General features: G+C 43.7%; 1 protein-coding gene across 1 annotated transcript in view; it reads left to right on the top strand.

Annotated features, from left to right (window-relative positions):
* Positions 1–24531, top strand: part of LOC122112878 (WD repeat-containing protein 49-like) — a 75422-nt gene that overhangs the window by 35675 nt on the left and 15216 nt on the right. The window contains exons 7-14 of the mRNA XM_042685837.1: positions 1396–1547; positions 6387–6489; positions 13886–13992; positions 14075–14154; positions 15049–15103; positions 15819–15864; positions 18771–18830; positions 22184–22349. Of these exons, the coding sequence (XP_042541771.1) occupies positions 1396–1547; positions 6387–6489; positions 13886–13992; positions 14075–14154; positions 15049–15103; positions 15819–15864; positions 18771–18830; positions 22184–22349 (769 nt within the window). The remainder of the gene's footprint in view (positions 1–1395; positions 1548–6386; positions 6490–13885; positions 13993–14074; positions 14155–15048; positions 15104–15818; positions 15865–18770; positions 18831–22183; positions 22350–24531) is intronic.

A 24531-nucleotide genomic window follows, 5' to 3' on the forward strand; every position in this document is an offset into this window, starting at 1 on the left:
GTCCATGCACATCTTGATCATGCTAAACCTTAGGTTTTCCTTTTGGAGGGAGAGAGGGGGGGAGAGGGAGAGGGAGAAAGGGAGAGAGAGAGAGAGAGAGAGAGAGAGAGAGAGAGAGAGAGAGAGAGAGAGAGAGTGTCCTGAGGTTAACTTTTGGTTTAGTTGCTTACTGATCCTTAAACTTGGGTGAGCTTACTGAGGCTCTGTGAGTGGGTAATGCCTGCTTCCCAAAGTGGATTTAAGAGAACACTAATTTGCTAGGTCTGTGCTATAGTTTGCTATAATTCATTGAGCCATGTGTTAGAGGCTTTGGGGAAGTGGGGTCTAATATGAGGTCTTCAGGTTTGCTGGAAAAGCAGTCTTGAGGAGGATAGTGAGATTCCAGGCTACTCCACACTGTCACTTCCTGGTCATGTGGTGAGCAGTTTCTTTCCCTCACTTGCTCCTGCCATGGTATGCTATATGGTTGAATACCTAAAGCAACAGAGCCAAATGACCCTGGATGGGAATCTCCAGAACTCTGAGTCAAAATAACCCTTTTTCTTTATCAGTTAGTTTTCTCAGCTGTCTATAATAAAAATGGGAAGTCCCATGGAAAAAAAATCTGTGGGATTCCTATTTCCAATTAACCACCAAGAAGCTTGAAGTAAAGATGTGGCTCAAGTGCTAGAACACCAGCTTTGAGTGAAAAGGCTAAGGAAGGAACAGTGTCCAGATCCTGAGTTCAAGCCCTGGTATTGGCACCAATTTTTGTTTAAAAAGAAGAAGGAAGGGGAAGAGAAGGGAAAGGAAGGGAAGAGAAGGAAAGGGAAAAGGAAGGGAAATGGAAGGGAAAGGAAGGAAAGAAGGAAGAAAGGGAGGAAGGAAGGAAGAAAGGAAGGAAGGAAGGGAGGGAGGGAGGGAGGGAGGGAGAGAGAGAGAGAGAGAGAGAGAGAGAGAGAGAGAGAGAGAGAGAGAGAGAAAGAAAGAAAGAAAGAAAGAAAGAAAGAAAGAAAGAAAGAAAGAAAGAAAGAAAGAAAGAAAGAAAGAAAGAAAGAAAGAAAAGACAAACCTTATTAGAGGCCAAAAATAGCTTTGTATGCCAAATGAGAGTCAATACCACACACCTCAAAGGCAGGTCCATGGAAGAGAGGTGACTGGTTATTTCCTTCTGGGGTAAGAAAAGCTGGGAGAAGTGTGTAGTCAAAGGCATACCCCCCAGCATGGCCAAATACAACTCTTCCCATTCTTGTCCTTCACAACAACAAAGGAGAAGCAACCCTTTTCAATCCTTTGCCTCCTAGTGGGCCAGTGTGAGGCTATGTTTAAGCTTGATCAAGCCAGACAGACGATGGCTAGCGAAGTAGCACACAGGTGTTTATGATCTGCAGTTATACTCCCCTGTTTTCTCTGCAGATTTGGGATCTGGAGACCCACAGCTGCTTGTTCACAGCCTCCTCCAAAGCCAGTGGTATTAAGGGGGAGTTTGCAACCTGCCTTTATCTCCCTGGCCCCCAAGCCCTGTGTGTGGCCACTGATTCTGTAGCACTCCTGAAGCTGAGACTGAGGTATGAAACTGTTGGTCCTCTGAGCTCCACTTCTAGGCCCAGACAACCATGATCAACTTCTATACACTATGTTCTGCTATTTGGACTTTTGCAGAAACTACAGGCCCTGAGTATCTAGCTTGTGCTCTCTCTCTCTCTCTCTCTCTCTCTCTCTCTCTCTCTCTCTCTCTCTCTCTCTCTGTCATTATCTTTAAGTAGTTTTACAAAGGAGTTGCCATTTAACAAGACAGTTTATGAATGTATTTCTTTTTTTGGGTCCGGTCGTAGGGCTTGAACTCTGGGCCTGGGCGCTGTCCCTCAGCTCTTCAGCTCAAGGCTAGCACTCTACCCCTTGAGCCACAGCGCCACGTCCGGCTTTTTTTCTTTTTGCTTATGTGGTGCTGAGGAATCGAACCCAGGGCCTCAGGCATGCAAGGCAAGCCCTCTACCACTGAGCCATCTTCCCAGCCCTATGAATGTATTTCTTGATCAATGTCACCCCTTTCAACGTTCTCACCCACCCCTCCTCCACCCACCCCTTCCCTTACTCTTCTTTATTTTGTAGGCTATACATTAGATTCTTGACTGCATTCTGGCCTCCCCTTCTTTTCTTCATTTATCTACCTCTCTCCCCTGTACCCCACCCTCCTCCTTTTGAGTACTTGCTTGCTGGTATTTTATTTGGCTAAACATTGACTTTGCCTTTCTCCCTGAATCTACCATATTTCAGCTACTATATTGCAGAGGTCTCTTTAATATTTTAGGGGGGTGCTAGTACTGGAGCATGAACATAGGACCTGGGCACTGTCCCTAAGCTTTTTCATTCAAGGCTAGGGCTCTACCATTTGAATCACACCTCTACTTCCTTGCTTTTGGTGGTTAACTGAGTCTCATGGGCTTTTCTGCCCCAAATGGTTTTGAACTGCAATGCTCAGATCTCAGCCTCCTGAGTAACGAGGATTACAGGCATAAGCCACCACCAGCAGTGCCCAGTGATCATTTTCCATTAGCTACCTCGCACCCCTGGAGTGACCCATGTTATACTGAAGTCTGTGAACTGCACTTCTTACACCACCTATCCTATCTGCCACCCATTTGTGTAAGAAGTTGTCCCAAACTTTACTACATATAGAGGCTGATAATCGTGCCCAAGGTATCACCAGAATAATAAGAGTCCAAGCAGTGCTGTTGCTTTCCTTGTGCCTCATGTTTCAGACTCTTGTCCATAAAGCATGAGAGCTATTCTGGGACAGCACATGCCCAGGTGATGAGACTTCAAGTGGGCTTCTCTTTCCCAGCGCCTCAGTATCCAGGAGCCCTTCGGTGCTCCTTCACCAGGCCACGTCACTATTGCCCCATCTGCAAGGAAAATGGGCACCCACCTTCTTGCCCTTCTGCACTCAAAGAGACCCCTAGCCTTGACCATCTGTCAGCTCTGGGTACTTGGGCTGAGGCTCTCTGGTCTCACAGAGTTTTAAGTTCTTCCTCCATGCACATGCAAGTCATCTCTTCCATTCCCAGAGCCTTGCAGATGAGAAGCAGGTGCCTTACGTAGGGAACAAATTGTCCTAGGGTACACAAGGCAGGCACAGATTAGGGACCAGTTCTACCCTTTGGTTTCATCCATCCTGCTGAAACCAAAACTTTCAGAGATGTCAAACGAGAGAGGAAACCTTGCATTTCAAACACAATCAGGGGTAGGTGCTGGTGGCTCACACCTGTAATCCCCACTCTCAGGAGCTGAGATTCGATTGCGGTTAGAGGCCAGCCTGAGGGGGAAAAAAAAGTCCCTCAAAACTCCATCTTCAAACAACCAGCATAAAACAAGACTGGAAGTAGAGTGCAGTCACATGAACAAACTGGAGGCCCTGAGTTCAAGTACCTGCCTCCCTGGTAATAAATCAATCAATCAATCAATCAGACAGCTGTGTGCCAATAGCTCACAATTCTAATCCTTGGTACTCAGAAGGCTGAAATTTGAGGATCACAATTCAAAGCCAGCCTGGGCAAGAAAGTCTGTGAGACTCCTATCTCCAATTAACTACCGAAAAACTGGACCAGCCCAGAAATAATCAAATAAATAAATTAGACTGCTAACATGGTGACGGGGTGAATATGTTTAAAGTATTCTATATGCATGTACAGAAATATCACAATGAAACCCTTTTATATTACAAAATGCACACCAGTTCAAAAGCTAAAAAAATATTTCTAGATGTATGTTAAAAATAAAACCACACCAATTGAAAACCCAATCAGACAATAAGAAGCAGCTGCCTGGTCTCCCTTCTCCAGAGCCTACAAATAAACCACCCTGGTTGGCCCCAGTGGCCCTGGGAAAAGTCATAGCTCTTCTCTCTGGCTCTGTCACAGAGCAACTCTCTCTTACCCGGATCAGTCACTTGCCCTGTGCTTTGACAACCTCAAGCATTTTCTGCCTTCGAAAAAAACACATCATTACAGCTGGCCTACAGTATAGGTGTCGTTTCCTCTTATTCACCCATTTCCCCTGCCTGGTAGCTACTTTTCTATGAACTCAAAAGTCAGTATCAGGAATTCAAGACAAGGACACAGGAAAGCTTATAGAGTGACTATAGTCATTTGCACATTCCAGGTCCTTTTATCTCTGCAGTAATGGTGACTGGATTTTCTGAACCCAAAGCCATGACCCAAAGAATCATAAATGGTTTCTCTTCATTGGTAAACAGAGGCACAAGAGGAATCTGAAATGCAAGAATCAGTCAGGGACCTGATGGCATGTCAAGAATTGACTTCACAGATGGGTGCTAGTGCTATACCTGAAACACTAGCTTTCAGGCAGCTAAGATCTGAAGATTGAGGTTCACAGCTAGCCCAGGCAGGAATATCCCCAAGACTCCAATTAACCAGCAAAAAACCAAAAGGAGAGGTATAGCTCCAAGAGGTAGCGTGCAGAGTGCTTACATTGAGCAAAGAAGTCAAACAAGAGTGAGAAACTGAATTCAAGTCATAGTACCAGGAAAGGAAGAAAGAAAGAAAAAGAAAAAAAGAAAGAAAGAAAGAAGGAAGGAAAGAAGGAAGGAAGGAAGGAAGGAAGGAAGGAAGGAAGGAAGGAAGAAAAAGAAAGAAAGAAAGAAAGAATGAGAAAGGAAGAGTTAGCAATCCTATTTCAGAGATATCAATCCCTTGGAGCTATCCAGAACTGGCTAGAGCCTGTGACTTCCTGACCTGCTCACTGAGGCCATGGAACATGCTTGCCTGGGTTAGGAGAGCCTGGGCAGAGCAACTGCCAAGTGATTATTGCCACCAGGCTGGGAAACAATCGCAGGCTCTTCATTCAAAATACTAACGTGAGTAGCTGAAAACAGAAGCTTCCGTCAATCAAACTACTGTTTGTTCTACATGATAGCGTTGTGCAGAACAAACAGCCTGCTTGATTGATTTCTTTTGCAGTAGAGTGACTGGATTCCACTTCACAGCAAACATGGCTTCAATCTCTAATGCTAACAATTAGATATTGGATCATGTCTCCTCTCCCCACCCCAGCCCACCCTGTCTCTGCTGTCACTCAGGATCTCTAGGACCTAGATGGAGTTACCTAATCTGCATCTGTCTAACTGAAGCTCCACTCTCTTATCTCAAGGCTGGGGAAGGGAACCTAGGGTGGCTGCTCTAGCCAGCACTTCCTTTTATGGCCCCTGGCCTCCCCTCATCTGGCCCTTCCTCCTCCTCCCACCTGGGCCAGATCTCACCTTCACTTCTCCAAGCCCGATCCTTAATACCAGACTGTCTTTGCCCTTGAAAAAGACTCCTGGCACCATGCCTGATGCTTCAGATTTGTGGGGGGCTCGGCAGTTGGACAGGACCTGAATCTGGGGCTACGCTGCAGAGGGCAATGAAGAAAGCACCGTGGATTAGCAGTGGGGCAGAATTCACATTCAGTACTGAGAGTCTAGCGCATGCCAGGCCCCTGAAGACAGTTACATTCCCATCACTCCTCACAGGACCATCTGTTTTGCAGATGAGGAAATTCATCCAAAGGGATAGGTTGTTGTCTGCTCTGTGTCCTGGCCCTAGGCTGGGGGTGGCTCATAGGGCAAGGCCATGCTTGCTCAAGGGTGCCATCTCACCTTAGCATGCATCACTCATCAGGCTTTGCCTGACTTGTCTGCTCTGAGTAAGAAGTGCTGCCTTTGGGCATGAGGATTCACTGAAGACTCATCTGTTTGTATTTGTTTAGGGGAAGATCTAAATTAGTAGTGAAGATCTATTGTGTAATCTCAAAACCATACTCCTACCCTAAACAGGACATCTGTAACCAGGCATGGTGGTCCATGGCTACAATTTCAGAGCTTGGGAGGTGAGCCAAAATGATCATGGATTTGAGACCAGCTTCAGGTACATGGCAAGACATTGTCTCAAAATAGTGCTGGTCACTCATACCTGCAATCTTAGCCAATCAGGAGGCTGAGATCTAAGAATCAATGTTGGAAGTCAACTGGAGCAGGAAAGTCTACTAGTTTATTATCTCCAATTAACCAATAAAAAGCTAGAAGCCAAGCTGTGGCTCAACCTGCGGTGAGGCACCAGCCTTGCACGTAAAAGCCAGGCAAGAGCAGGAGACCCTGAGTTCAAGTTCCAGTCCTGCTTCTCCCCATAGGGAAAAAAAAGAGATAGGACAAGGAGAAAGATATATATATATATACTCTGTCTTCTTTTTCAGGAGCTATGACATTGTCTTATCACACATCAATTACACATATGATGCTCTGTGCTAATGAGATTGTACGTTTTCTCTTTTAATCTTCAAAAGAACCAAGTATTACACTGTGTCATGCAGTTCCCTCAGCTGTCACCATCTCTCTGTCTTTCACAAAGAAGGTCTGCCCCAGAGCCCCAGCTGGTGCTTTCTCACCAAGAGCCTGTGGTATGCTGTGGATATAACCCAACCTTCAGGCATGTGGTCAGCTGCTCAGAAGCATCAGTAAGTATTGACACTTAGTATCAGCAATGTGGTGTCTGCAAGAGTGGGCCTGACACCTCTGCCCTTCCTTAGAGCCCAGTAATACATTCTGGTTATATTTTACACCAAGAAATAAATAATGGAAGTGGTGCTGTGGCTCAAGCAGTAGAGCATGCGCCTTGAGCTGAAGAGCTTAGGGACCGTGCCCAAGCCCAGAGTTCAAGACCCACTACCAACAAAAAAAAAAAAAGAGAGAGAGAGAGAAATTCAATTTTCCTCTCTTAATGATCAGGTAGTGTTTGGGTATTCTTAAAATGAGTCAGATGGAAGAGTTCCTCTAGTGGCTTGTAGAATGAGCCATTTAGATGATCCATCCATCCCAGCAGTATTATTTCATTGAGACTCCCCTGTCTGGTGTAAAGCAATTACTTTCTCTTAATATATTGTCACTCTAATCCATGTTGGAGGGGCAGAGACTTCCATGGCTGCATCTCAGCACACAGATTTGTGAGGATCATCTTACCTGCATCCTTAACAAGTCACATAGTGTCAGCCCATCAAGGTGGAAGATATAACCAGTTCCTCTTGAACAAGGAAACCTGGCCCATCTTGTGACTCATCTTCCACTCCATGATAAGGAGAGGCTATACCCTAACCACACTGAGGATGTCTTCCAGTTCCGCAATCTAGTAGTCGAGCAGCATTTAATGGTGGCATATGTTTCAAGAAATAGGTGATTGGATTATTTTGTGGTTGTGCAAATGTAATAGAGTGCACTTCACAGACCTGGGTGGTATAGCCTTTGTGTGTGTGAGTGTTTGTGTGTGTGTGTGTGTGTGTGTGTGTGTGTGTGTGTGTGTGTGTGTGAAAGCCTATTGCTCCTAGGGTTATGATCAACAGAGCAACAGGAGATTAAAACAAGCACAAGAGAAAACAGTGGAAATTAAGAGACATGGCAAACATCAGATATTGAGGCTTCTATCAACACAATATTCTGTTTGACAGATATCTATCTATCTATCTATCTATCATCTATCGGAATATACATCCTAAGTCAAGACAACAATATGGTATAGTAAATCAAGTTACCTCATCATTTATTATCATTATTGAGTATCATTCATCATATGTGATGGTATTGCAGACTTTTTTTTTTTGGGTCCGGTCGTGGGTCTGAACTCTGGGCCTGGGCGCTGTCCCTCAGCTCTTCAGCTCAAGACTAGTGCTCTACCACTTGAGCCACAGTGCCACTTCCAGCTTTTTTTCTTTTTGCTTATGTGGTGCTGAGGAATCGAACCCAGGGCCTCATGCATGCAAGGCAAGTGCTCTACCACTGAGCCACCTTCCCAGCCCCCTTGCCAGACTTTTATCTATGATTACCAGTGTCACCACAAACATATGAGTAGTGTATTAAGACCAGGACATTGGCACTGCTTGGATACCAGGAGGAAACAGGAATATTTCAGCAGTGCATGCATGTTGACTGAAATGCCCTCATGCAGCACATGACTAATCACTTTCTGAATCACTAGCCTGGGTACCATTCCAGGTGAACGCCCAGAGTACATGGCCTCACCTTCTTTCCTGCTTCCTTGCTAAGCCAAGACTATCATACTTTAGGGTAGTGGTCTTGGATGCAACCCTTACTTACTGCACACCTCTATTTTGGGTTCCTCATACTCATTACAGCCTCATGCCAGTGAGACTCTGTTGAACAGCTTTCTGCCAAAGAGATTAATGATCAGTATGATTTTATTAAGTATTATAAAATGGATTACCTGGGCAAGAAGTTTGTTTTCTAACAATGATTCAGTTCCAGCACAGCTCCACGTAGGGCACGTTCCTGCATAGCTGAGGCTCCTGCTGAGAGGAAATGCTTATCTGCCCTACCTCCCTGCCTCCCATGTAGCTGGCCACCTTCCTGCCCATCATTGCCCCTAGCTCTGTTCAAACTGTTCCTATCTCCACCCAGGAGCTTTCCTGTCTCCTTTTTTCCTGCATATACCTGAGGATCCTTCTAGATCCATCTTCTATGAAACTTTTCTTCCCAGGCCCCTGTGTTCAGACACCACATTGCTATGTACACAATCTCTCACCTGAGTAAGGCTCACCTTCAACGAAGGCATCAGGTAGATGAGGCAAGGGCATTTGTGTCTCCTCTCTTCTCTTCTCTTTACCTCCCTCCTTCCTTCTTTCTTCGTCATAGAACACAAATATTAGCTCCTCTAAGAAACATTCTTGCAACATCTTCAAAAAGACTAAGAAGCTAGATCAGCTTCGAGCTATATACTCTTATTTTAAACTGCTTTTTTTATTGTCAAGGTGATGTACAGAGGGGTTACAGTTACATAAGTAAGGTAATAAGTACATTTCTTGTCAAACTTGTTACCCCTCCCCTCATTTTTCTCCTACTCCCTCCCCATAAATTGTGCAGATGATTTTCAACATAGTGCCTTGTGAATATCACTGTTTCTCTGGCTCCCCTCTTACCCTTTGTCTCACCACTCTGTTGTTCCCCTTCCCTTCCGAAACAGTAGTCTATAATTGTTTAATAATTGTATTCAGCTCTGGTACAATTTGAGGTTTCCTAACCCACAAAAAAGAAAGTTCAAAAGGCTCTGCTGAGTGGGTGAGAGGGGGCAGGAGAGGGTGCATGAGAATAAAAGGGATGGAAGAAGGGGGGAATGGGGTAGGGGAGAGGGAAAAAGAAGGTGAATTTGTTTGGAAGACATGGTAAGCCTTTATGGAAATGCCACAAGGAAACACTCCTTTGTACAACTAATGTAAGTTAATAAAAATATTAAAAAATAAATTTTAAAGGGAAAAAAATTAACATTCTTGTTGGGCCTTGATGGCTCTTGCCTTATAACCCAAGCTACTCAAGAGAATGAGGTCTAAAGATCGTAATTAGGGGGGCGGGGAGAATTGGGGGGCAGGGAGAATTGGGGGGGGCAGAGGGAAGATGGGAAGGGATGGGAAGGGGAAACAAAGGAGGAGGCTACAATGCTTGATAAGAAATGTACTCACTATCTTGCCCATGTAATTGTAACCCCTCTGTACAGTATTTTCACAATAAAAAAAAAATCGTAATTCAAAGCCAGCCCAGGCAGGGAAATCTGTGAGACCCCTAACTCCAATTAACCACCCAAAAGCCAGAACTGGAAGCATGGCTTAAGTGGTAGAGTGCTAGCTTTAAGCAAAATAGCTAAGGGACAGCACTCAGGTCCCAAGTGCAAGCCCCAGTATTGGAGTGTGCGCGCGCGCGCGCGCGCACACACACACACACACACACACACACACACACACACACACACACAAACTACCTTGTAGGGACAGATATTGTGGAAAAAACAACGGAGACAGCTCAAATGCCATCACAGCATTTTAGGAGCCTTGGCTCTGGAAAGGGACCACAACTGCAAATAATACAATATGCATGCCTGGCCATTAAAACCTAACAGCAGGTGCTGAACACTTGTAACTTAAACTTGTGGGGCTGGGAAGGTGGCACAGTGGTAGAGTGCTTACCTCGCATGCATGAGGCCCTGGGTTCGATTCCTCAGTACCACATCCACAGAAAAAGCCTGAAATCGCGCTGTGGCTCAAGTGGTAGAGTGCTAACCTTGAGCTGAAGAGCTGAGGGACAGCGCCCAGGCCAAGTCCAGGCCCCATGACCAACCAAAAAATAAAAACAAAAACAAACTCATAATCCTAACTAATCACGAGATCTGATGATTGGAGTTCAAAGCCAGCCTGGGCAGGAAAGTCCATGAAACTCTTATCTCTAATTAACCACCAAAAATATCTGAAATGGAGCTTATAGCTCAAGTGATAGAACATTAACCTTGAGCAAACAAGCTAAGGAAAAGCACCTAGGCCCTGAGTTCAAGCCCCAGTACAGGCACAATAAATAAACAAAAAATAAATGTCCTAACTTTCAGGCCATAAGAAAGGACCCATTAGCCCTGGGTTAATTCCATGGTAACATCATCTGCCTCCTTCCATAGCTTTGCTTTCCCTCTGCATCTCTCCTCTGGCAGTAGGTGGCAAGTAGATATTGAGTTGAGATATAAATACTCTCACAGCTATTATGGTAGTAGGCACATGCTGGGAATAGATTCCCCGACATTGAGTGAATTAAATTAGTGATCTCAGTATGTGCTGCCTTGCAGATTTGCTGCTGGGTTAAATCTCTGTAGAATCGTGATGTCACCATCTTGATCTAAATCCCATTGCACACTTGATAATTGTGGTAGAGAGAGTATAGCCAAACATCTTCATGAAACCCAAACTGATGCATACCACAAAACCACACTGCCCACTTGGTCATGAATGCAGAAGCCTGAAAACTGCACAACGTATTATTCATCAGTTGAATGTTTATAGCATTTTATATACTTAAACTTACATATATACAGTGATGAAAGTTTGTTTTATAAAAATAACAGATAGATGACTATCAGGAGAACTCAAAACTGTAGATATTAGTGAAAAGATTTTAAAATCTAGTATCAAATTTTTAATTTTACTCTTGTATGTACTTGTATGAGGGCATGAACTCAGAATTTCACTCTTTTTTGCTAAAGTCTGGCACTCTGCCACTTGAGCCACACCCACACTTCATCTTCTTGCTGGTTAATTTAAGAGAGGCATTTCATGGACTTTTCTGCAAGGCACTGGCTTTGAATCACAATCTCCAGATCTCAGCTTCCTGAATAGCTAGGATTACAGATCTGAGCCACTGGTGCCCAACTGGAGATATGTCCTTTAAGGAGGTGGTGAAGTTAAAAGAAGCCATTCAGTGTTGGAGGTTCTAAGAGAAAGAGAGAACACAGAAAGACCAACTATGCACCTGCACAAGAGAAGAAGCCACTTAGGACTCTGGGAGAAGGTTGCAACCTGCAAGGTAGGGGGTGGGGATGAAAGGGCTTCAGAAGAAACTACCCTGCCAGCACCCTGACCTTGAACTTCTGCGTAGAGACTATGCTATAGTACATCTCTGTTGCTGAAGCCACATGGTTGTGGTACCTTGTTTCAGCCCTAGCCAATAGTTTGCCAGTGTGTACCAGAAGCACCAATCTATCTTTATTTTTTTTTTATTGTGAGAATACTGTACAGAGGAGTTACAATTACATGGGCAAGATAATGAGTACATTTCTTATCAAGCATTACTGCCTCCTCTTTGTTTCCCCTTCCCATCCTTTCCCATACTCCCCCTTCACCCACCTGATTCTCCCCCCCACCCACCAAAGTTGTAAAATTCGTTTTTTGACATACCGACTTGTACATCTCATTGTTGCAATGGGTCTACCTGTATCCCTAGTTAAACGATTTGTTTTTTCCATTCCCCTCCACAAATTATACCAATATCAAATACAGTGAAAGCAGGGGTTATATCGTGGGTGAGGATGTACAAAGCAACATAGAAATCATCTTGTAAATATGTTAGAAACAATTGCATGGAAGGAAAAAAAACATTTGAATACTTATCAGGGTTCATTCCCCTAACATCAATTATCTGACCTTTTCTGGTTGACTCAGACATATACTAGTTATTGCAAATTAGAGAAACCATGGGACCTGTGTTTCTTTGGGCCTGGCTTACTTCACTTAATATAATTTTTCCAAGTCTTTCCATTTCCTAACAAATGGGGCAATGTCATTCTTTCTGATGGAGGCATAGAATTCCATTGTGTATATATACCACATTTTCTTGATCCATTCATCTACTGAGGGGCATCTGGGTTGGTTCCATATCTTAGCTATGGTAAATAATGCTGCAATAAACATAGTTGTGCTGGTAGTTTTAGTGTGGTATTGTTTGTGATCATTTGGGTAAATGCCCAAAAGTGGAATTGCTGGGTCATAGGGGAGCTCTATGTGGAGTCTTTTGAGGAACCTCCATACTACTTTCCAAAGTGGTTGAACAAGTTTACACTCCCACCAACAATGTAGTAAGGTTCCCTTCTGTCCACATCCCTCCAGCATCTGTTGTTATTAGAGTTCTTGATTATAGCCATTCTAACTGGGGTGAGGTGGTATCTCAGTGTTGTTTTGATTTGCATTTCTTTTATGGCTAGAGAGGTTGAGCATTTCTTCATGTGTCTATTGGCCATCCTTCTTTCCTCTTCAGAGAAGTTTCTCTTTAAGTCTTTAGCCCACTTATTTATTGGGCAGTTGCTTCTTTGAAGATTTTTTGTTGGGGGATTTGATTTTTTAAGTTCCAGGTATATTTTAGATATGATACCCTTGTCTGTTGTATGGCTAGTGAAGATCTTCTCCCAATCCGTGAGCTTTCTATTGATCTTACTAGCTATGTCCTTTGCCAGGCAGAAGCTCTGCAATTTCATGCAATCCCATTTGTCCAACCTTTCTTTGATTTCTTGTGTTTTTGGGTCTCTATTAAGAAAATTTCGGCCTGTGCCAAGGAGACCTAGGGTTTCTCCTATTCCATCCTGTAATGTTTTCAGAGTGTCTGTTTTGACTCTGAGGTCTTTGATCCATTTGGAGTTGATTCTGGTGCAGGGTGATATATAAGGATCTAGCTTTAGTTTTCTACCAGTAGTTAACCAATTTTGCCAGCACCATTTACTGAAGAAGCTGTCTTTCTTCCATTCTATTTTTTTAGCTCCCTTATCAAAGATTAGATGGCTATCGATCTTTAGGTTCATTTCTGGGTTTTCAATTCTATTCTATTGGTCCTGAGGTCTGTTCTTGTGCCAGTACCAAGCTGTTCTGATTACTATGGCTTTGTAGTAGAGTTTGAAATTTGGTATTGATATTCCTCCAGCACTCTTTATTTTTTATTGTGAAAATACTGTACAGAGGGGTTACAATTACATGGGCAAGGTATTGAGTACATTTCTTATCAAGCATTGTTGCCTCCTCCTTTGTTTCCCCTTCCCATCCCTTCCCATCTCCCACCCCCCACCCCACCACTCCCACCCTTTTACCCCCCGCCCCCGGCCAAAGTTGTAAAGTTTGTTTTTCCACATAACAACTTGTACATCTCATTGTTGCAATGGTCCACCTGTATCCCTATTTAACCGGCTTGTTTTTGCCCTTCCCCTCCACAAATTATACCAACATCAAATACAGTGAAAGCAGGGGTTATACCGTGGGAGAAGTACATACAAAGCAACAAAAAAAATCATCTTATGTTAGATGTTAGAAACAATCGCAAGAAAGAAAAAACATTTGAATACTTACGTCCCATGGTTTCCCTTATTTGCAATAGCTAGTATATGTCTGAGACAAGCAGAAAAGGTCAGATAAGTTGATGTTAGGTGAAATGAACCCCAGGATAAGTATCCAATCTATCTTTAGTATGTTTGACACAGATCTTTAAACACTAATTTCCTTTTGTTTGGTAGCCAGCATCTTCAGGTCACATGTTTCCCCTTTTTTTTTCCTGCAGGTAGTGAAAGTGTGGGATTTGGACACAGGAAGACACTTATCTGAATTTATTGGAGATCATGACAATGCTGGAATTACTTGTCTGACCTTTGACTCCAGTGGAAGAAGGTATGCACTTTCTCTCCAGTGTTTTGATCATTAACAAGTTGGCTCCTGCCATTTCCTCCTAAGGCCACACTCTGTTTCCTAGGCTTGTAACCGGGGGCAGAGATGGCTGTCTGAAAATCTGGAGCTATAACAATGGACACTGCCTGCACACCTTGAGACACGGCAAGTGATCATGGGATATTCCTGCTAGATGGACCTCATAAAATATTGATGTAAGAGTTAGCATTTGAACCAGGCATGGAGCTATGCACCTTAATTCCAGCACTAAGAAGGCTGAGACAGGAGGATTTCGAATTAGAGGCAAGCCTGGGCTTAAGAAGACCATCATAATTTTTCCCAGAGCTGTTCACTGAACTCACGAGTCTGTTTTTGATGAAATAATAATAATAAGTCTCTGATTCCTGTCAGTAAAACTTCTACCGGGCAGATAAGATGCGGGCATTCTTCTGATACTGGAGGGAGATAAAATAAAGGTTACAAGACAGATCAGAGTTGTGAAGCTAAAGCCATGAGCCTGTGAGCCCCAACTCTGCTCTAACCTCCTACATTCACATAGCGATTCTAACTCAGTGAGTGCACATGCTGCTGGGTCTTGTCAGGAGAAACTCAGCCTCCTCTTGGAGCTGAGCAAGGGCCAAATCAGCATTATGGACGATGAGGGAAGCAGCAAATCTAAAGCACTTTAATGACTTGACTCATGTGGTCTGAAAACCGCTAAGTGTGCAAGTCTTCATCATCATCAGTGATATTAGAACAATCTATATACACTGATCAAGACTTAATAAGGAAGCTGGTACCTCTCAGGAAATTGAGATCTGGGAATTGTGGTTCAAAGCCAGCCAGGACAAGAAAGTCCATGAGACGCTTACCTCCAATTAACCACCAAAAAGCCAGAAATGGCATTGTGGCTCAAGTGGTAGAGCCCTAGCCTTAAGCAAAAATGCTAAGGGACTGTGCCCAGGCTCTGAGTTCAAGTCCAATACTAGAGGGAAAAAGGAGAGAAAGTTAATAAGGACAAGTGTTTGATATACGATGATAATATTACTGTCTTTCCAGATGAGAAACAAAGTGAAGTCTGCGATTGCACCTACCTGGAGATAAACCAAAAGAAGTGAGTCATATTCAGGTTGAATATGAGAAGAGTTGCATTTAGTGGGGAATCTTTAAAAAAAAATACAATGTTTATTCTTGAGCAAGATTCCAAAATACTGAGGGGAATTTTCCAGAAGAAAATGTGTCAAGGCATTCCCAAGGACCCTGTTTGCTTTCTGGAGATGATTTAGCCATCTAGGCTATTGGAACAATTTTCTGTGCATTTTGACAGACGTTTAGAGGTATAAAATGTGATAGTGCTATATCTTCCCACCAAATGTTTATTAAGAAACTAGAGATTAGAAACAGGAGCAATCAAATCCAACCATCATACATCAAAGAACAAAAATTCAATCAACTCCCTTCTCAACATAGAAAGGGTGAAGCATTCTTGGTCAGTCTCTGTCCAGGCCCCGCTGGACATGCTTCTAACAAGTTCGTGGGAACAGGAAATCCTCAGACAGCTGCCCGTCCAGGAGCATCCCTGAATCTCAGAAGTCATAGGATATCCTGTGACTTGTTTCCTGATCCTTTAAGCACCAGTTAAAACATCCGACCTAATTGACCAAAGAGTATTTCCTGTTGTGTTAGGTAAGAAACAGAAAATCTCTGTTCATTCCTTCTTCATTTATCTCCTGGGCATGGCAAAATTAAGTCACAGTATTCATTCCACACACAAAGTAATCCGATGAAGAGCTTAAGTGTTGAAGTGTGCAATTCTGTTATTGTCCTAGGTATGTCATAGCGGTTGGATGGGACCGAAGAATAAATATGTACTTTGTAAGTGAAATGTACCAAATGATGGTACTTCGAAATCCTCCTCTGGGTTGATTTTTTATTTCTCCCTCCCCTTGTCCCTTTCCCTCTTCCTCTCCTCTCCCACTCCTCATATCACTTTCCTTGTCTCCTAGTCCCACCCGTCCCCCTCTCTCACCCTTTTAGAAAAAGATTTGGCCAGGCATTCATGGCTCATGCTTACAGTCCTAGCTACTCAGGAGCCTGAGATCTGAGGATCTCAGCACAGACAGAGTGCCAGCACAGACAAAAAATCTGCAAGACTTCAATTAATCAGTAAAAAGCCCGAAGTGGAGCTGTGGCTCAAGTGATAGAGTACCAGCCTTGAGTGAAAAGGCTAAGTCCCTGATTTCAAGCCCCAGTACTGGTACACACACACACACACACACACACACACACACACACACACACAGATTATGGAATCCCTTTGCTATCTGGCACAGATCAAGCTGAGATATACACAGGATTTTCTCTCTTCATTCATCTTTATTCACTCTTTTCTTGTTTCCATTGAAGATATTTCTCCACTATTTTTTTAACTAGAATTTTTGTTTTTGTTTCCCCCCTGTAGTTTCTTTATTTTATTGTAAAGATGCTTTACAGAGGGGTCACAGTTACATGGGTAAGGCAATGAGTACATTACTTGTTGATTATTGTTACCCCTTCCCTTCCTTGTTGTTGTCCCTCTATCCCTCCCCTCCCCCACCTCCCACACTCCTCACCACTCCACCCCATCCCCCCACCTGAAGTTGTAAAGTTCATTTCCAATATTCTGTCCTGTGGGTATCCTTGTTGCAATGGGTCATCCTATGTCCTTGTTTCAGCATTTTGTTATTCCCTTCCCCTCCCCAGATGAGACAAATGTATATACAAGATGCAGGGTATCAAAATTAAGTACAGTGACAACAGGGGACATACCCTAGGGGGAAGAACATGCAAAGGAAACAACAAAAAAAAATACATGGTACATTTAAAACAATAACAATGCAGACAGACCTCTTGTGTCCATATCTTGGGGTTCATTTCACTTAACATCATCTTATATGGACATATACATGGCTTTGAGCTTTACAGCTCATCTGATAAGATTATTCTATATGTATTCTACTTATTGGATATAAGGGAAAACATGGGACCTAAATTTCTTTGGGACTGAGTTACTTCACTTAATACAATTTTTTTCTAAGTCTTTCCATTTCCTAACAAATGCGGCAGTGTTGTTCTTTTGATGGAAGCACAGAATTCATATATATACCACATTTTCTTAATCCACTCATCTATTGAGGGGCATCTCAGTTGGTTCCATATCTTAGCTATGGTAAATAATGCTGCTATAAACATAGCTGGTAGCTTTAGTATGACCTTGTTTGTGATCATTTGGGTAAAGGCCCAGAAGTGGGATTGCTGGGTCATAGAGGAGCTCTATGTGTAGTCTTTTGAGGAACTTCCATACTGATTTCCAGAGTTGTTGTACAAGTTTACACTCCCATCTAAGAGAAACTCTACGGCTCCTTGGCACAGGCCAAAATGTTCTTAATAAAGGTCCAGAAGCATAACAAGTCAAAGGTTGGACAAATGGGATTACATGAAACTGCAGAGCTTCTGCACGGCAAAGGAAATAGCTAGTAAGATCAATAGAAAGCCCACAGACTGGGAGATCTTCACTAGCTATACAACAGACAAGGACCTCATATCTAAAATATACTTAGAACTCAGAGAATTAAATCCTCCAAAAACAAATCCTCAAAGAAACAACCGCCCCGTCAACTAGTGAGCTAAAGACTTAAAGAGAGACTTCTCTGAAGAGGAAATAAGAATGGCCAATAGACACATGAAGAAATGCTCAACTTCTCTTGGCATAAAAGAAATGCAAATCAAAACAACATTGAGATTCCACCTCACCCCAGTTAGAATGGCTATAATCAAGAAATCAAGTAACAGCAGATGCTGGAGGGGATGTGACCAAAAGGGAAACCTACTCCCCTCTAGTTTCTTATAAGGAAGCTGTCGGCACTATAGAAAATCCCTGGGGATCCAAGTCAGATTTTGTCCTTAACACGTGTGCTTTCCTGCCTGCCTTTCACCCCTTCCCCCATCTGGTATATTGGCTGACCGTGGTCTCTCCTCGCCAGCTTTTGGGGTCTCCCAGCTGTCTAGCACATGCACACATCCCCCACTTTAGGTTAATCAGTCTATCAATCATCCAGCCGTTTGGGTTCTTCCTTCTTCATCCTGCCCCATCTTTAATCTATCTCTAAATAGAAACGGGATGCTAAATGCCATCCACAAGCAGTCTTACAGAGAAAATTCCTCTTTATGGCCTAGAGATGGGGAAAGGAATTAAAAGAGAAGGGAAGTTGAAAAATGCTGCCTAGAACTAAGTCTTAAATCTCCCTCTGCCATGTCTTATCCTCACTTAGGAGGAGGAGGAGTCGTGGATTCCCGAAAACCTTTAAATGCTGCAAATTCTTTATTCTTCGGGATGTGCCAAACCTTGCATCCTCAGAATGATTTGAGAGATGACTACCTGGGAGATTTTGGCATTGAATTTGTCCTTTGGAATTACAGGTTCCTGGGCTGATGGCTTTGGTGTTAGCACTTGGAACAGCTCTGGTGTTATTAGGAAGGCAAAGCTCTGTAGCCCATCAGAGGCGAGCTTGTCAGTTGACATATGATTTGCTGGAACGCAATCACCCAAACGTCAAGAGTGGATTGCTTTTTATTCCCACTGGCACTAGGGGAATTTGCTTTGACATTTCAAAAATCTGCATCAGTGGTGGGGTGAGGGGTAGGGTTATGAAATGTGCCAACACCTCCTCTCTGAAGTTGTGAGTGTGTTGGCAGTTTATTTTAGTGCATGTACAATGTCTCTTCTTTGGCTGTGGATACAGGATGCCCCACATGACTTTCATCACTTCTGGAAGCCGCAGCCTCCCTGGCAGGATGACCTGGTGAGTCCTAGTACTGCCTAGCTCTTGAGCCACACAGCAGCACATGATCAGGACCTCTGTTACTCCAGGCCCTGTTACATTTCCTGGGCCTGACTTGCATGAGGACAGCATCTTACAAGTCCCTATTCTTGCACAATTTGTGATTGGGGTCCAAGTAGAGCCAGGCCTACTGAGACCTAAGTGGCCACTTCTTTCTCTCTGGGGAGGTTGACAACCCCATGTAGCCAGAGGGCCAGAGTCGATCTAGCACTTATGAGTCCAGCTAGGAGTCCCAGTATGCAGGAAGGGCAGTTTACGATGAGGTAGGTGAGCTTTTTTATGGAAGAAAGCATCTACTTTCTGCTTCTGTTTCACCCTGTGTTCATTGTACCATCTGTGGGCATCCAGAGAGCTTAGAGGGTGACATTTTTCTGCCATACAGTGGCTTATTGGAGGCCAAGATGCAGAAGACTTCTTATTTCTGATTAGAACTCAAGAAGATTCCCACTTTCCTGCACTAACTGGCCCTCCTCAAATTATCTGAATGCCGCTGGTGCTCATGGCTCACACTTGTAATCCTAGCTACTCAGAAGACTGAGATCTGAGGATCAAGGTTGAAGCCAGCCCAAGCAGAAAATTCTGTGAGACTTTTACCTTCTATAGCAAAAAGCCAGAAGTGGAGGTGTGGCTTGAGTGGTAAAGTACAGCCTGGAGAGAAAAAGCCAAGGGAGAGTTCAAGATTTTGAGTTCAAGCTTCAGTATCAACACACACACATACACACACACACACACACACACACACACACACACACACACACACATTATCTAAATTCCAAGACAATAAAACAAGTGTCAAGAAAGCAGGAACAGGCCAGGTGCTGGTGACATAGATCTGTAATTTTAGCTACCTAGTAAGTTGATGTCTGAGGTCTCTGTTCTAAGCCAATGAAGAAGTCTGTGAAACTCTTATCCAATTAATCACCAAAAAACCCAGAAGTGGAAATGTGAGTGGAAAAAAGCCTTGAGTGGAAAAGCTAAAGGACAATGCCTAAATCCTGAGTTCAAGCCCCAGTACTGGCATTAAAAAAAAAAAATAAACAAGTCTACTGTGCCTAGCTGTGTTCCTACATCCTATCTACTTTTTTACTACACACACACACACACACACACACACACACACACACACACACATATAAAATTGAATAGGTATAAGTAACTTGTAGTAGAAATTCTGTGAAGACAGCCCTCGTTGACAACCCCTATCTATCTTTTCACTGTGGTCTACCCAGCTCAGCACTTGACTTGTAGTAGTTGCCCAATACAAATTTATTTTCATCTGATCAGCATCTGTTAAGTGCCTCTTGTGGACCAAATGTGAGTTGTTTCAGGGATGAGCAAAAACAGGACAGTCCTGTCTTGGTGGAGTTTGCATTCAGTGAATGCTGAATGAAAGAATAAATTTAAAGACAGAATATCCCAGAGAAGCCATGACCACTACAGGAGAAGAAGTCATGCCTGAGTCAGAGGGTGCAGAGTCATTCAATCCTCAATTCATTCACAGGCATTTATGGTGCATTGCATCATGCCACCCTTAGTGGACAGGCACCGAAGTGCAAATGTGAATGAAGTATGATTTCTCAAAGTCTCACAACACTGAGCAGATAACCCACTGAAGAAATGCGAATCATACACTGTAGCAGAAGATTAAATGAATTCTCAACTGCTGCAGAAGCACACAAGTGGGCATCACTAACTTTGTTGACATCACAGGGGATTTTAAAAGATGACTAGGATTTTTCTGGAAGGGCAAGATGATCTAGATGAGGAGAGAGCGTGAGCCAAAGCCTGGAAGGTTGGGAGTGTGTTGTCTGTACTCTGGAGAGTTTGAGGAACAGATGCATGGGTCCTAGGTGGGAGAAAAATGCTAGAAAACTAAATCAGAGTTTGAAAGGGATACTAAAATAGTATTTTGGCCTGCTTGGTCTGCCCTAACAAAATGCCACACACTGAGCATTTTGAACAACAGAGATTAAATTAGATTTCTCACAGTTCTGGAAGTGAAAGTCTGAGATCGGGTTGTCAGCATGGTTGGCTTTGGGTGAGGGCCCCTATCCTGATTCATAGATGGATGCCTCCTTGCTGTGGACTGACAAGAAAGGGAGAGAGTGAGCTGTATGTCTCTTCTTGTTAGACACCAATCCCCACATAGGGCCCCCATCCTCACAACCTCCAATAACCTCCCAAATGCCCCATCTCCAGATACTATCTATCACCATGGGGTTAAGACTTCACTGTGTGAACTGGTAGACATGGAAGAATCTCAGACCTAAGTGCTCACAAGTTTTGGATGGTAGATTGGGAAGGGGATCTGGAAAAACAGTATCATGGGGAAAGATGGCCTTTTTCCAACAGTCTCACTGACATCAGCTGTATTTCGACAGAAGGGTTACCTTAGGTGATCATGGACAGGTCCTCAAGGGACTTTCTGTGGCAAACACACACGGGCAAAGGTGACAGAACATCTTTGTATGATCAAGAAAAGCCAGTTCCCTTTGCAGAGTAACTGCCCTGCAAGACACTTCTGGAGCTGGGTACTAGTATCTCACACCTGTAATCCTAGCCATTCAGGAGGCTGAGATATGAGAATCATGGTTCAAAGCTAGCCCAGGTAGGAAAGTCTGTGATAACTCTTATCCCCAATTCACTTGCAAAAAGTCAGAAGTGGGGCTGTGGCTCAAGTGGTGGTAGAGCAGCAGCCTTGAGCAGAAAAGCTAAAGGACAGCACCCAGGCCCTGAGTTCAAGCCCTACTACTAGCTTTCTGGACCCTGAAGTGCCAATCTTTACAAACCCATGTTGGGTTCTTATACCTTTCTGAATGATACATAACCCAAACTCCTCATTTTGAAAACAGATGGCTTCCATTCATACCAGCACATGTAAGCCACAGTGAGAGTGATAGATGGGATCCCCAGAGGGTCTGAGTCATGGAACATCTTACCTCAGCATACAGGCCTCTGGTTATGGGAAAACTGAACTACCTTGCCAGGGACTGAGTTCTGTTGTCCCTTACCCCACAAGGGCACCTTGCCAATAACCTGCTTGTCAGCCACATGGTGAGGTAAGGAAGCCACTAAAGTGGCACTTCCCTGGGAAAGGCGAGGCCTACGGAGGTTATAGAGCTGACTCAAAGAGATACAGCCTTTCTGGCTGATCTAGAGACTGGTTGGCCGAATGGAGGTTCCATACACACGGGCAACCGCAGGGGAGGGCAGCAGCTGTTCCTTCTATCTTCTGGATCGAGTGAAGCCCAGTTAAATGTGGATGACTTGAGACTTGATTGTACTTTTCAACTCCACCCATCGCTCCTCTGCAGAACCATGGGCACAAGGAGGACATCCTCTGTGTGGCTCAATGCCCACCTTTTCTTCTGGCCACCTCCAGTTATGATGGAGAGATTATCATTTGGAATGTCATCTCAGGCCACATATACTGCAAGCTGGACACTTCTAGCCATGTGGATGGCCTGGATCATGGAAAAGGTAAGCAAAGGGCAGGCTCCGAAGCTTCTCTGCACCAGCTTCTGCTGACTTGAGCCTGGCAAGTCAAAGTTCTACGTTCTGCACCTTTGCACTTGGGGAAGGTGGGCCTCATTTCAGGTTTTGCCTTATCAGATGGAGAGTTACAAAGCTTTCAGAAGGGAGCTAAAGAGTTCAATCAGCCAGATGCCAATGGTGCATGCCTGTAACCCTAGCTACTCAGCAGGCTGAGATCTAAGGATCGTATTTGGAAGCCAGCTCAGGCAGAAAAATGCATGAGACTCATATTTCCAGTTAACCACAAAAAAAGATGGAAGTGGGGCTGTGGTTGAGTGGCAGAATTCCAGGATTGAGCAAAAATAGGTAAGGGTCAGTGTCTAGGCCCCAAGTTCAATCCTATACCAACACAAAACACACACACACACACACACACACACACACACACACACACACACACACACACACACATCAGAGTATAATGCCTACCTAGGAAGGTCAGCATAAAATGTGGTCAAAGTGAAAAAGTGCCTGTCTTGGGCTATAGTACACAGAACATGCCCCAAATTAGACAGTCCTAGTTGTGATCAAGGTTCAGGGTAGGTCAAAGCCTGACTCTGCTGTGTCTACGGTGGCTCCCTGAATGCACAGCCCAGAGCTCACAGTCAGGCAGAAGTAAGTACTGCAGGGTCAATTCATGAGACATCACTTTCTGTACCCACCTCCAGCACCTATCCTACCATGACTATCATATTTTATCTATTCAGTCTTCATAACAAAATTTCATGAACTGGATAGCTTACAAGAAACAGAATCTTTTTTAATAAGTTTTTTTTGTGAAAATACCATACAGAGGGGTTACAGTTACATGAGCAATGTAATGAGTACATTTCTTATCAAGCATTGTTGCCTCCTTCTTTGTTTTTCCCCTACCATCCCTGCCCTCCCATCTCCACGACTACACTCCCCTCCCACCCCCACCCCCGCCAAAGTTGTATAAAGTTCATTTTTCAACATAGCATTTTGTACATCTCATTGTTGCAATGGGTCTACCTGTATCCCTATTTAAACAATTTGTTTTTTCCCCTTTCCTCCTCAAATTATACCAATAGCAAATACAGTGAAAACAAGGGTTATACCATGGGGGAGAGACATACAAAGCAACAAAACAATCACCTTATAAATATGTTAGAAACAATAGCAAGAAAGAAAAAAGCACTTGTGTCCTTATCTTGGGGTTCATTTCACCTAACATCACATTATCTGACCTTTTCTGCTTGTCTCATACATATACTAGTTATTACAAATAAGGGAAACCATGGGACCTATGTTTCTTTGGGCCTGGCTTACTTCACTTAATATAATTTTTTCCAAGTCTTTCCATTTCCTAACAAATGGGGCAATGTCATTCTTTCTGATGGAGGCATAGAATTCCATTGTGTATATATACCACATTTTCTTGATCCATTCATCTACTGAGGGGCATCTGGGTTAATTCCATATCTTAGCTATGGTAAATAATGCTGCAATAAACATAGTTGTGCTGGTAGCTTTAGTATGGTCTTGTTTGTGATCATTTGGGTAAATGCCCAAAAGTGGGATTGCTGGGTCATGGGAGAGCTCTATGTGGAGTATTTTGAGGAACCTCCATACTGCTTTCCAAAGTGGTTGAACAAGTTTACACTCCCACCAACAATGTAGTAAGGTTCCCTTCTGTCCACATCCCCTCCAGCATCTGTTGTTGTTAGAGTTTTGATTATAGCCATTCTAACTGGGGTGAGGTGTTTTGATTTGCATTTCTTTTATGGCTAGAGAGGTTGAGCATTTCTTCATGTGTCTATTGGCCATCCTTCTTTCCTCTTCAGAGAAGTTTCTCTGTAAGTCTTTTTTATTGCTGGGGGGGGTGGGGAAGGGGTCCGGTCATGGGGCCTGAACTCTGGGCCTGGGCGCTGTCCCTCAGCTCTTCAGCTAAGGCTAGCACTCTACCACTTGAGCCACAGCACCACTTCCGGCTTTTTTCTTTTTGCTTATGCGATGCTGAGGAATCGAACCCAGGGCCTCGTGCATGCCAGGCAAGCTCTCTACCACTGAGCCACCTTCCCAGCCCCTCTCTGTAAGTCTTTAGCCCACTTATTTATTGGGAAGTTGTTTCTTTGAGGACTTGCTTTTGGGGGGTTTAATTTTTTGA

The sequence above is a fragment of the Dipodomys spectabilis genome, unplaced genomic scaffold (assembly GCF_019054845.1).
Source record: "Dipodomys spectabilis isolate Male_0828 unplaced genomic scaffold, ASM1905484v1 ptg000095l, whole genome shotgun sequence".
Classification (NCBI taxonomy): Eukaryota; Metazoa; Chordata; class Mammalia; order Rodentia; family Heteromyidae; genus Dipodomys; species Dipodomys spectabilis.